Source organism: Carcharodon carcharias, chromosome 18 (genome assembly GCF_017639515.1).
Source record: "Carcharodon carcharias isolate sCarCar2 chromosome 18, sCarCar2.pri, whole genome shotgun sequence".
Lineage (NCBI taxonomy): Eukaryota > Metazoa > Chordata > Chondrichthyes > Lamniformes > Lamnidae > Carcharodon > Carcharodon carcharias.
In genome coordinates, this window is record NC_054484.1 from 99,951,530 (window position 1) to 99,965,498 (window position 13,969).

At 43.4% G+C, this 13,969-nt stretch overlaps 1 protein-coding gene across 5 annotated transcripts in view; it reads right to left on the minus strand.

The window, feature by feature from the left end:
- Positions 1-13,969, minus strand: part of mid1 (midline 1) — a 378,412-nt gene that overhangs the window by 11,686 nt on the left and 352,757 nt on the right. For all 5 annotated transcript variants that reach the window (XM_041211614.1, XM_041211613.1, XM_041211615.1 and 2 more), the window contains exons 6-8: positions 11,485-11,612; positions 9,898-10,041; positions 8,256-8,417 (exon numbers count right to left, since the gene is read on the minus strand). In XM_041211614.1, coding sequence (XP_041067548.1) covers positions 8,256-8,417; positions 9,898-10,041; positions 11,485-11,612 — 434 coding nt within the window. The remainder of the gene's footprint in view (positions 1-8,255; positions 8,418-9,897; positions 10,042-11,484; positions 11,613-13,969) is intronic.

The window sequence follows — 13,969 nt, forward strand, 5'->3', positions numbered from 1 at the left end:
ACCCCAGTTTAGCAGTGGCCCAAATGCTTGTGTTGATGGGAGGAATTTTCTGATGATATATTGTTTCCAGGTGATGGGAACATTTCAAGGTCCCGGCCCCACACGGGTCAGTCCTGTGCCTGACTGCGCTATTTTCCAGGAGGTCGTCTTCGCCATCCAATTAGTGATGGCGGGTGGTTTCCTGAGGCTGCTGACCCAAGCATGGGGCCCACAACTATGTACAGAATGGGAAATCTTAAGAATGTGGACTGATGAAGCGATCATCTTTGAATCCTGCCACAAACTGTTCCCTCGCCACCAATTCCATTTCTCTCACTGGCCACTGACTCAGGCTGAACCAGACTGACGCCGACTGTCAACCTGAGTGTCCTATTTGACCCTGAGCTGAACGACCATAGCCCCTCTATTAGAAATATCTCTGCACAGTGCCATCCGAGCTCATCTACTGCTGAAACCATTATCCATGCCTTTGCAACCTCCAGATCTGATTATGTGAAGCTCTGCTAGCTGGCCTTCCATTCACCACCCTTCCTAAACAGCAGCTTATTCAAAACTCTGCTGCCTGTATCCTAACACCAAGCCCTGCTCTCCCACCACCCGTAACTCTACATTCCCCCAATGTCTCAAATTGAAAATTCTCATCCTTATGTTTAGCTCCTTCCCCTCCCTTTCTCCGTAACTTCCTCCTGCTCCACAACCCCAGTGGTTCCACCGACACCTCCACTTCTTGTGGATACCCCATTCCCTTCACCTCAACATTACTGGACGTGCCTTCAGTCACCTAAGCCCCACGCTCTGGGAGTACCTCCATACATCTTGGTGCCTCTCCATCTTAGTCCCTCCTTTGAGACCCACTTTCAAAGCCACGTTCAAGAAATGCAAGATGAGAAGAAAACAGTTCCTACAAGATGGCTGAGCAGCGGCCCAGGATTGGGAGCCACATGTACGTGCATTCTGTCGATGCTGACGTTTTAAGAAACAGTTGAGGCAATGCCAATGTTTGCTCTATCCAGTTGTGACTCCAACCCTGTAAGGGTTTCTCCTCCACACCAGGAAAACAAAGGTTATTCTTGGGATGTTGCTCAGAAATTCAGTCCTGTTTTCAAAGCTTCCGCCCATTTGGAAGTTGGCCCAAAATCATGGTTTAGTACTATGGTTCCTTTGAGTAATTTGGTAATAGAGACTTGTGGGGGGTAGGGGGGTGGTCTGGTTAATGGGTGAATTGTCCTCAGAACCATTGAAACTGTCTAAAGACCAATATTGAGCCGACTTGTGTCTGAGAACTGGACCTCTCCCTTATGTTACCTCAAGATCCCCAGGGTTCTCCCCACTGTGGGAGGAGGGAGGAATGCCCTCACGATAAGAGAAGACTACAGGAAATAATTTACATGAGATGGAAGGGAGCGTTGGTGGCTCTCTTACCTCATTGTGCTTTTTGTCAAGATGAGCACTTTTTCTCAATAAGATGAGTACCTTTTTTGTTTGTAAACAGCATCTTCATGCTATGGTTTGGTGCTGGAGTCCTTCGGATGCTAATTTTGGGCAGCAATCAGAAAGCCCAGATTATGGTAGTTAGGCCTTATTAATGGCAGATTGGCCCTGGCTAAGGTAGTCATTGCCATTACTATTGGCCTCTGAAGCCTACAGCAACATCGTGATGTCCCCCCTTGCAGGACTGTGGTGACTGGTGACACCTGGGCAAAGTTAATGCCGTGAAGCTGCAAATCTAGACGAAGACAACATACTTCAGGGGCACTTCTCCCAAGAAGCATCCAGGCTCAAGGCATTAAGGAAAATCAGCACTCACGTAGCAAAAGTAACACAAAATATGTGGAAATTCCTTGAGAGCTTTGCACTTTTATATATATATGGCCCGCCTACATGTAGTATCTGTCCTTCAGTCTAATAGGTTGAACCAGTGATGTGGTCAAGTGTATCCCCAGCTATTTGGAAGATCGGAATCATACTAACATTTTAATAGCAGCTGATTAAGTTCAAGGTAAGAGATGTGATGGCGACCACCAATATCCTAATAGTGGACAGGAAGAAATTGGTTCCATAAATTGGTGGGTGTTGACTTTTGCAGGAGAAGAGGAAGAGACGTTAACCCCTGAGAAATAGCATACAAGGTTGTTTATGCTGTTTCTGAGGGGGTCTCCGTCAATGTTGCAGTAGGAGACTCTCCTCCACTGACTTTTTATCCTGCATGACGGCTGTCAAATTTCCAGCAAGCTGGCAAGATGCTGGCGTTCTATGATGTTGAAATATCTGATGCCACTGAACACATTCAGAAACCCTGAGCTTCAGACTAAATAGCATTATCTGGACCAGCTTCCTCAGATGTAGAGGAGAGTTGGAACAGAGAATGGGCTTTGATCGTAGAGTTGGTGATTGTGGCGCTTTTGTGATGTAAAATGTGGTCTTTCTCATTTTATATAAAACACAGGATCTACGTAGAATCGTATCATCTTACAGCACAGAAGATGGCCATTCAGGCCTTGTTACTATGTTGACTCTTTGAGAGGCCTATCGAATTGGACCCCACCCCTTCTCATTCTCCATCGCCCTGCAAAAATTTTCCTTTTCAAGTAATGACCCAATTCACTTTTGTAAGTTACTCTTTAAATTACTACCCTTTCAGGCACTGTATTGCAGATCATAACATAGCAAAAATGTAAACCTGCCTATCTCCTCACTGGTTTTTTGCCAAATATCTTAAATTGGTATTCTTTGGTTACCAACCCTCCCACCAGTGGAAACAGGCCCTTCATATTGGATTAAAATTGTATCATGGAATTATAATACTTGCTGCAATGATTTAAAATTCCTCTATTATTTTAACCCAGATGAAAAGAAAGAAAGAACTTGCATTTATGTAGCACCTTTCACAACCTCAGGCCACGCTAAAATGTTTTATAGCCAATTCCTGTGCAATGTAGGAAACAATTTCCACACAGCAAGCTCCCTCAAACAACGATGAGATAATGACTAGATAAACTGTTTTTTTTAGGTAGTTGAAGGATAAATATCGGCAAAACTATTGGGGAGATTTCCCCTCCTTTAAATTGTGATATGGGATCTTTTACACCTGCCTGAGAGGATAGACCAGCCCTTGGTTTAATGATTCATCCAAAAGACAGCGGGCGGGATTTTCTGGCCCCTCCTGCCGGTGGGATCTTCCGGTCCCGTTGAAGTCAATGGAGATTTGAATGGCTCGCTGCATCCGTGGCGGGTTCATAGGGTCAGAAAATCCTGGCCAGCATCTCTGACAGTGCAGCACTCCCTTAGTACTGTACTGGAATGTCAGCCTGGATCACTGGTTCAAGTTTTCTGGTTAAAGAACCCACAACCTTCTGACTCTGAGACAAGAGTACTACCACTATGCCCTAGCTGCCAAGATGTCGGCCCATTTATTTTAAATTTTGTGAATTCAGTGCTTCTGTCTGTTGTGGCTATAGCATGGAAATAAAAGTGTTGTAAAAATTAAGTAAGAATGCTTCATTGTAAAAGCAAAGCCAGTTTGGTGTTGAGCCAGTTGGCCCATGTAACTATTTGGCACACTTGTAAAGTTACATGAGGCTAAGATCTGCGAACCAGGAGAGTAAAATTCTCAAGTGCAGCTTCAACTAGAGTAAGAGCTGAAACAATAATGAATGATTGGAGCAGATGTCAATCCAGTGATTAATCTAAATAGCCAGCTACAATGATGTTTCCAGGAATTCAATCTTGATGCTATCCTTCAGATACAGTTTGGTTTTTAAATCGTTTTTCCATATAATCACCATTTAGAAATGTCAAATAATCTACACTCACCATCTTTATCTGAAGCTCTTCTCTTTTGCTATTTTAGAATGGCAATTAACCCAATAAAAATAGTAAATGCTACATCCATGAACCCCCTCCCAACATAGGTTCTTAGGGCCACAAGAAACATAATAACCTCACCAGACCAGGCAAGATCAGAGGAGTCACACACACCTTCCAATAAAGCACACTCACAAATACCTTCCCCCTCAACTTCAAGTTCTTATGATTAATGTCCAAGAGATGGCACAGCTCCCAGCCTTCACCTCCAAATGTATCATTCACATTCTTTCATGAATGACCCCAATAAGTGTCCCAAATGGTATGCCATCATCTTCTCTTGCACCCGCTTACAAGCTGTTGCTCCCTGAATTTAACAGAGTCTCATGGCAACCAGAGGGCATTTTCACTGTCTACATTCTTCTCAAATAATGCCATACCTCAACTGGGAAAGGTCAGCTGCAGGTAATGGCTGTCCTGTCCTCATGCTCAAAGGGGAAGAACAAAGACTCCTAGGCAGGTATACAGAAGTTGCACTTGCGACGTTATTTTTAAATTCAAACGGTCTAATTGGCCAGGAGGTGAGTTGGGCGCTCAATTAGAGGCACTGATTGCCTTCAGGAGGTGGGAGCTGCCTGCTTAATGCCAGCAGCAAATGCTGGTGGCAGCCATGTTGGGGGCTGTCACTGCCTTGTCAAAGAGAGCAGGCAGCTCCTTAGTACATCAGCAGCATCGGCTGGGCTGGAAGGGGCCATGAAGGTAAAATGAAGGCCCAGTGCTTGCACTGGCAAAAGTAGGGCTGGAAAAAGCAGGTAAAAAGACAGATAAACTTTAATTGGCTCTGCGGCAAATCCGACAGCTGTGCACTAACGTTTACCAAACTGTTTGGGTTCACTGAAATAAAGTTTAAAAATTAAATCCTGCATGGGAACAGATCCCTCAACAAGCTCCTTCAGGAGCTTAAGGGGCTGTTAATTGGTGGGGAGTGAGTTTCTCATTTCCTCCCTGTCAGCCCTTTGAAAATTGCAAACTGTCTTGGAGGTGATGGGATCCAGTGAGGACCTCTGCGATTGTGTCTTTCAAATCCCACCCACACTGGGTCCCAACCACGTGGTCCTTTGCAAATCTGGCTCATAAAATCTACACCACAGAAACAGGCCATTCAGCCCAACCGGGCTGTGCTGATGTTTATAATCCATAGGAGTCTCCTCCCACTCTAATCATTTCTTCCCCTTGCTGTTTGTTAGACCCTGTTTGCTAACTGACTGCCACATTTCCCTCATCACAACAGTGACTATAGTTAAGTACTTCATCGCTGTTTGGCACATCCTAAAAGGCGTTATGTAAGTAAAAGTTTTTTCTTATGCAAATAATCTCTGTTAATGATGATCATATTTATGCTCCATTATTTTGGATTTACCTTTAAGTGGAAACAGTTTCTCCACATCCTAATAAACCCCTTCATATCTCTGAAGGCATCAATCAGGTCTCCTTTAGTCTTCTCTTTTCCAGAGAAAACAGGCCGAGTCTATTCAATTAAATTCTAGTAACAGCTGTGTAAATATTTTTTGCATCAGAGCTGCATTCAATACTCTAAGTGTGGTCTAACCAAGACTTGATGTGAATTGTACATTACCTTCCTAATTTTGCATTTGGTTCATCTTAAAATGCATCCCATTCTTTATGGCCTTATCAACTTGTGTTGCTACATTTAACGATTAACATATCTGTGTCCTCTTTCCTCCTCTACCCCATTTAGTTTCTACCTTTCCAGGAGTAGCTGGCTCCTTATTTCTCCTCCCAAAATGAACCAGCTCACACTTCGCTGTATTGAATTTTATTTGCTGTTATAGCCTATTTGTCTTCACGGATTTTGGCACAGTTCTCTTCATTATTAGTCATACCTCCAATTTGATATCATCTGCACATTTCAGCACCTTCCTGAGTTCAAATCATTTATTCAGACTGATGGACAATAGTGTCCCAGCATGGATCCCTATGGAACGCCACTTCCCATTTTTCTGCTATTCTGAGAAGCTTCCTTTAGCATTAGCCCTCCATTTTCAGTTCTGGATCCATCTTTCAATCTATCCTCCTACCTGACCCCTGACTCTACACACCCTGATCTTTGGCATGAGTCTCTTATGTGGACCTCATTCAAGGTCTCCTGAAAGTTCATATATGCCATATCTACAGTATGGTCCTAGTCTATGCTCTCTGTTACTTCTTCAAATAATTCAATTAAAATTGAAAAGAACTTAAAAGAACTTTTCTTTTAGAAATTATTGATGATTACTGTCATTATTTTTTCCATTCTCATGATATATTGCTCTCTCACCTTTTAGCGAATATTCCAGTATCTTTCCTTCTCCCGACAGTAAGCTAACTAATGGATAGTTCCCTGGGTTAGTTCCTGCTCCTCTTTTTGGAGATGAAAATTACATTTGTTGACCACCAATCTCCCGGCGCTGCTCATTTTTCAATTGGATATTTCAAATGGATACTACCTCCCTACTGCCTTCTCCAAAGCCTCTACAATCATTTGTGGGTGCAATCCATCTGGATGCAGGGGCTTATCCTCCTTCAGTTTGGCAGCTTTGTTGCTTTTTCCTTTCTCTCTATCTTAACTGATGTGCGAGTCCTCTTGTCTTCATCCACTTTTCTTGTTTCCTCCAATCGTCCTCATTGGTGAAAACTAAGGAAAAGGGCTCAATTTTACCACTCTCAAGTGGCTGGGCTTTGAGCTAAAATCTCACCCAAAGTATCGATTCAGTATCCCTTTCATTAGAGTTTGTGAAGTTATCTTAGTGATCCTGCCCCTCTCTTAATCCTCCTCTTGTTACTTATGTGCCTGTGGAATGCTTTACTATTTCCTCTGTCCTTTGATATTTTCATTTCATATTTCTGCTCTGCCTTCCTAATTATCTATTTAACTTCTTTCCTGCATTTATCACATTCCTCTTTGTCACCCGGTCCTTTTTGTCATCCATTTTTACACATGCCTTTTCTTGAGGTTCAATTTCTATTCTCATCTCTTTATTTATCCACAGCATTTCATCCTTGGCTAGTCTAGTTTTAGTGGAACATACTTCTCCTGAACTCTGTTAATCTCTGCTTTAACTGTTGCCCACTGTTGATCGACCTCTTTGTCTGTCAACACTTTTCTCCATTTTAGCTCCGTCCTCATTCCCACATAGCTGGCTTTCCTCCAATCAAATGAGACAAAGAAGGTCAAAGGGCAGATGTCATCTGCAAGTTCATCGTGACATCTGTTTTGCTTCTTGCTCGTGCCCATAGGACCAACATGCCATTCAGGAAGCTAAGACTTGAAACCCTTATGTTCCTCCATATGCTGCATATCACGTGTGAACTCTGCTTCTCAGCTATTTCCTCTGGTGTGGAAATCCAGAACAAGGGAGCACAATCTTAAAATTAGAGCCGGGCCATTTTGGAATGAAATCATCAGGCATCTTTTTTCCACACAAAGGGTAATGGAAGCCTGGAACTCTCCGTGGATAGTGAAGATTGATTGAAATTGAGATTGATAGATTTTTGTGCTAAGGGTAAATGAAGTTAAGGTACATCAGCCATGATTGAATAGAATGGCAGGGAAGGCTGGGGGCTGAATGGCCTTATTCTCTTCCAATTTACTTCAACACTATACAAGATCAGCTTGACTTACACAATAGTCGAGTTGCCAACTTGAGCTAACCAGACGAACAGAGGGCAGAGGAATCAGGCAGAGCCAACAGGGTCCTCCTTTAAATACCAATGGCAGAGTGATTAAAATCGAGGATGCCCCAGAGACTAGTATCTAAAGAGAGCAGGGTTGTGTAGAGCAGATTACAGAGCTGGGGAGAGTTTCCAGAATCTTAGCCACGATGGTCTTCAGCTAAGTCATTGTTCTGACAATGTGATATCAGCACTTTGATCTATTCTTCCATCAAAGCTAGCAACACTGTTAAGACTATCGTTTATTAAAGGTTATTCACAGAGAATTGAGCATATGAGTAGCACTAGAAGGAGAAGGATTTGATCCAGAGTTGGATTTAGAATGGATTGGGGTTGATGTTAGCAGGATATGGAATTAATGCATGGGGGAGCACCGAGATCACGCACTGGTGTTGCATGACATCCTGAGAGCTTTTTAGCTCCCACGTCTCATATCATATTGGACAGACTCCAGCCCAAACCTAGGTCTGAGGATGGGACTGAGGTTTTGGGCGATAAGAAACTGAATTCCCACTCCGTCGCCTCCTGGCCCACAAAGAAACCTTAGAACCATAGGAGCATTATGGAGCAGAAAGAGGCCATTCAGCCCATCATGTATGCACTGGCCAAAAAAGAGAGAAAAAACAGTCGTCAGTTTTTAATCTGTTTCTCTCCCCACAGATGCTGTCAGACCTGCTGTATTTTTACAGCATTTTCTGTTTTTATTATGCACAACTCACTGTTTGTCTTTAGCCTGGAGGGTTCGCTGTTGTGGCTGCCGGCCTGGTTAATGGCCTTGACAACGAAGATGTACTTGGTCCCGCTCTGAAGCCCATGCACTGTGTAGTGGTTCTGCTTGATGTTAGGAACAATCATCCAGCTGTCAGCTGAGCTACACAAACCTGCAACAGAACCACAAGTGTGGTGTCATCCAAGGAGCTTTGACATCCACATGAAAAGCAATCGTAACACCCGTTAATGTGCACAATCTTTGTTGCTTAGCTGCAGGAATGGTAAATAGGAACACTGCAATTGCTAAACGATGAAGGGCCAATACCCACTTAGGTCCACCTGGATGTAAATCCTAGAAAGTTTTGAAAGAGAGCAGTGAAGAATACATCAAAAGACCAGCTAGATGCTTTCTAAATGTTGTTGAGGCCCACTGTGATCTAACACTGCATAAATATTGGCCTTGGTTCAGTACTTGCATTCCCACCTCCGAGTCAGAGACTAATGAGTTCAAGCCCCACTCCAAAGACCTGAGCACACAGTTCAGTGCTGCACTGTTAGAGATGCCATCTTTCAGATATGACATTAAACTGAGGCCCTGTCTGCCCTCTCAGGGGGACATAAAAGATCCCATGGCTATTCGATGAAGAGCAGGGCAGTTTGCCCGGTGTCCTGGGTAATATTTACCCCTCAACCAACATTAACGGAACAGCTGATCTGATTCAGATCCCATTCTGCTTTCTTATTCACATAGATTCATCTTTTCCACCTAGTCCTGAGGGCATTTACTCCTACCCGCAGTTTGGCTCATTGGGCACAAGCTGCCTTGCAGTGCTTGTCTGAATTACCATTGTTTCTGTGCCATTCTTAACAGTGAATGTCAGTAGGCTATGCAACTATGTGGAGCATTACAACCTGATGCACCTCTCTGGGCCGGCCATTTCTGGCACCAGCCACACAGTGTCTCTGTAATCCTTTCTGGTTCGGGATTTCGGAGATATGCCAACAGATTTAAAACGGCTGCAATAAACACACTCAACTCACTTCAAGAAGAAGAAAAATTCCTATTCAAATCCTCTTGCCAGTCTCACTGGATTTTAAATTACATAATTAGGCAGGCAGTTGAAGGTTTGGTTAATCTAAGCTCAGCAGATAGGGCAGCTATAAGAGGATTGAGGGAAAAGCAGAAAGGAATACAGGAATAAAAGTCAAAGATATGAACGACACAAACAGAACTCTGAGCTGCTTCACTTTTCTTCTACGAATATGTGTTAAAATTCTGAACAACCAATCATAAGATCGTGGGCTTAAGCCTATTTTATTGCACAGATTCCTAACCTTTGAGTCTCGGGGTATGCCCCACATAGGTTTTAATGCTAGACCATTGGAGTAAATTTTAGTTTCATCCAAACTTGGTTGGGTGCTGCAACGAGCATTCAAAAAACACAATTTCCTTAACAATCCTACGAGTTTTCTGTCAGCAGTGTCCGAGCAGACTAATCTTCCATTCCAGAAGATCCTCGGACAATCCAGGAGGGTGGCATACCTACTAGGGGCCCACAGCAACCTCTAACTTCTCCTTGTTGGATATTTGCATACATCTTGACCTCTGAAATGATAAATCACAACACTGATAGTAACCGTGAAACTCACTAACTACGTTGGCCAGTCCGGTGAAAATGGTGTACTGAAGTTCATACGACACCACGCTGAATTCATCATCGGAGGTCCAGTGAACTGTGATTGTATCGTGCGAGGCGGTGCACAGCTCCTCTCGGATAGCTGGTGGATTCGGTGCTGGAAAGGCAAGCACACAAATTGAGGCAAGTTCTCCTAACAGCTGTTGCAGTTAGCCATTCCACACCCCATGCTCTCCTCACGGTTTAAAGTGTAAATCTCTATAATCTGTAAGTAAACCTAATTGTAATTAAAGACAAAAGATTTCAGGACAAGTTTAGTTCCAAAACGGAGATGATGCACCACATGCTCTATCCTGAAAACTTAAAGTTTCAGTGTATCCATTAATACACTAACCATGATATAACTGTACAGATAGACATCCATCCCCTCTACCGCCAGTGTACCCAAGGCCACACTATGTACAAGTGCAATAGTGGGAGGTGTTTGGGACCACCATCACCTTCAAGTTCCTCTCCAAGTCATACATCATCTCAATTTGGGCATATAATTGTTTTTCCTTCATCGAATGCTAGGTCAAAATCTTGGAACTCCACACCTAACTGTAATGCAGATGTCCCTTCCCCACATGGACTGCAGTGGTTCAAGAAGGTGGTCCCATCAGTGGGAATGGGCAATGCATTCCAGTCTTGCCAGTGGTGCCCACATCCCAGGAATAGATTTTTTTTAAAAAGCCCTGTCTATAAACCCTTTGAGGTCACCTTCTTTCATTAACATGTTCCCATTATAAATTTCTACGTCAACATTTAGAATTGAAACTACCTCGGCAATCCAGTCACGCTGTAATTATGCCCACCGTCTAGAGGTAATGCTGCTGTGCTTCAGTTTTGCAGAGAAACTGCTATGCTCCAACTAATTCTAATTTTCTACTGTCCAAATTGCTGTAGACTTTACTATTGAACTGTAAATAATATCACAATATTAGCAATGAAAGGAGAGTGAATGTTCTGGTTGTATGATTGATCCACACCCTCTAACCTTACTTCAACTAAAGACCTGACTTGATCTTGACTCCCCATACGCAAATCTGTGGATGCTGGAGGTCAAGACTGTGACTGATAGATTTTTATTAGGTAAGGGTATTAAAGGATACAGATAAAGGCAGGTAAATGGAGAAGTGGTACAAATTAGTTGTGAAGGAATTGACTGTTTAAACAGCCTCAAAGATCTGAATGGCCTCCTGTTCTTTATGTTCCCATGGGAGATTAATCAATATTGATTAAGCAGCAACGAATTGGAATTACCATTAGCTGTAATATTAGCTGTGTGGAGCGTATAAGATAGCCTACAGATAATTTTGGTTGATGAATTGAAAAAACCTGAAGAAGGTAGGGTTTCAGTGAATATCTCAGCTAGTGATACTGCAGATTGAGAATCATCAGGCTCTTTGTTGTCCATTTCCCACTCTGGTTTGACACCAATTCGAAAGCGGCACAGCTCAGCATTTCTGCCATTGTTTAATGGTTGAAAAGTCATAGACAGTGTTTCCCTAAATTCACACCTGGAGGCCGAGGCTCTCTACCAGGATAGCAGGTCTCCTACCTGTGAGGTAATCAAGGCTTTCCAGCATCTTCTTCTCCCGCGAGAAGTCTAATGCAAATGTGTCAAACGTATCACTCAGGTTGATTTCTGGGATAAGCACTTGAGAAGATGCAGTTGCCATGGAGACTCTGCGTGGACAAAAAAATGGCTCAAGTTATTTAAATTTGATTTCACTAGCTGAGCTCTCAGGGCTTCATTTAAAACATACTTAATTGGTTTCAATGTGCTTTGGGAGGCTCTGAGGTCATGTAAGGTGCCTTCTAAATGCAAGTCCTTTCTTTATTGAGTGAATCGGGCATCTCACATTGATATTCAGCATGAACTTGATGAGGTGAATGGCCTCATTTTGCATCATTATGAAGCTATGACTGAAGCAATGGGGACTGTTTTTCTGAGATGTGGATTAAGGCAAACTAAAGAAGGATCTTGCATTTACATAGCACCTTTTACAACCTCAGAATGTCCCAAAGTATTTTACAGCCACTGAAGTATCTTTGATACTTAGTTACTCTTGTAATGCAGGAAAACACTGTTAGCAAGCATTTGAAAGAAGTTTTATCCAGCTTTGAATCCACCCCATTTATTGTTATTCATTCATGGGATGTGGGTATTGCTGGCTGGGCCAGCATTTATTGCCCATCCCTAATTGTCCTTGAGAAGGTGGTGGTGAGCTGCTTTCTTGAACGGCTGCAGTACATGTGGTGTAGGTACAGCCACAGTGCTGTTAAGAGGGGAGTTCCAGGTTTTGGCCCAGCGACATTGAAGGAAAGGCAATATATTTCCAAGTCAGGATGGTGAGTGGCTTGGAGGGAAACTTCCTGGCCCTTGTAGTGGTCATGGGTTTGGAAGGTGCTGTCTAAGGAACCTTGGTGAGTTCCTGCAGTGCATCTTGTAGATGGTACACACTGCTGCTACTGTGCGTTGGTGGCAGAGAGTGTGAATGTTTGTGGATGTGGTGCCAATCAAGCGGGCTGATTTGTCCTGGATGTTGTCAAGCTTCCTGAGCATTGTGGGAGCTGCACTCATCCAGGCAAATGGAGAGTATTCCATCACACTCCTGACTTGAGCCTTGTACATGGTAGACAGGCTTTGGGCAGTCAGGAGGTGAGTTACTCACAGCAGGATTCCTAGCCTCTGAGCTGCTCTTGTAGCCACAGTATTTATATGGCTAGTCGAGTTCAGCTCCTGGTCAATGGGAACCTCCAGGATGTTGATAGTGGGGGATTCAGCGATGGTAATGCCATTGAATTTCAAGGGGCGATGGTTAGTTTCTCGCTTTTTGGAGATGGTCATTGCATGGCACTTGTGTGGTGTGAATGTTACTTCCCACTTGTTAGCCCAAGCCTGGATATTGTCCAGGTTTTGCTGCATTTGGACATGGACTGCTTCAGTATCTGAGGAGTTGCAAATGGTGCTGAACATTGTGGAAACATCAACGAACATCCCCACTTCTGACCTTATGATGGAAGGAAGGTCATGGATGAAGCAGCTGAAGATGGTTGGGCCTAGGACACTACCCTGAGGAACTCCTGCAGTAAGGGGTTGTGGCTGAAATGCTATGCAGGGAAAGAGTGGAGTGGGTTTAAGTGGATAGCTCTTTCAAAGAGCCAGCAAAGGAACAAAGGACCGAATGGCCTCTTTCTGTACTGGAGGATTCTATGAAGCTATGAAACATCACTTATGCACTTAAATGTAGCTGCAAGGTCTCCGGTTACTTTCTGGAGAGCGGAATTACATTTCCCTTTAAAATTTCATGCCGAGTAGAAACAAAATTCAAATTAAATTCCCCCTCCAGGATTATTTTGCATGGGTTTCACTTTGAACCAGTCCTCCATCATTGTTTCTGTCAGGCTGCCCTGACATTACTCTGCTAATGATCAGGAAGTAGATACTGCTGAGCTGCTAAAGGAGGCCATGACGCACAAACAACCTGCTGTAAATTTGAGTTGACGTGCAATTTGTCTCGCTTTGCACCCCTTTGTCACATCAGGCCTCTATGCGCATGTGTCCTGGTTTTGTAACTTGTGGAAAAAAATGAAGCATCTCCCTCAGCCTCAGTTGTGCCAGAGTTCTAATCCTGCAAGGCATGTGACTACGCCAAAAGCACGCTCACTGCACACATTTTCTCCTTTTTGAACATCAGATATATTGAGGGCAACTTCAAAGTGGGGCCCTTACTGCTCATCATTAAAATCATAGTACATCTTAGTAATGGCTTCCTTCTACTGACTGAACAGGGTAGATTTTCCATCGTGTTAAGTGGTGGCTGTATGATGGCCATGACCAATGGGCAGAGGCCATTTACTTCAGCTCACTGAATTTCACAGCGGGTTCTCAAGTGGTGCCAGGAGCAACGGCTAGTTCCCCTGTTGGGATACTTTAAATTAGATATTTTAAATAAAGTCCTGGCAGCATAATTGAAACATCAATGTAATCTTCTGCAGTTTCTACAGAATAGCACTGAGTCACACACCTGCCCATAAAA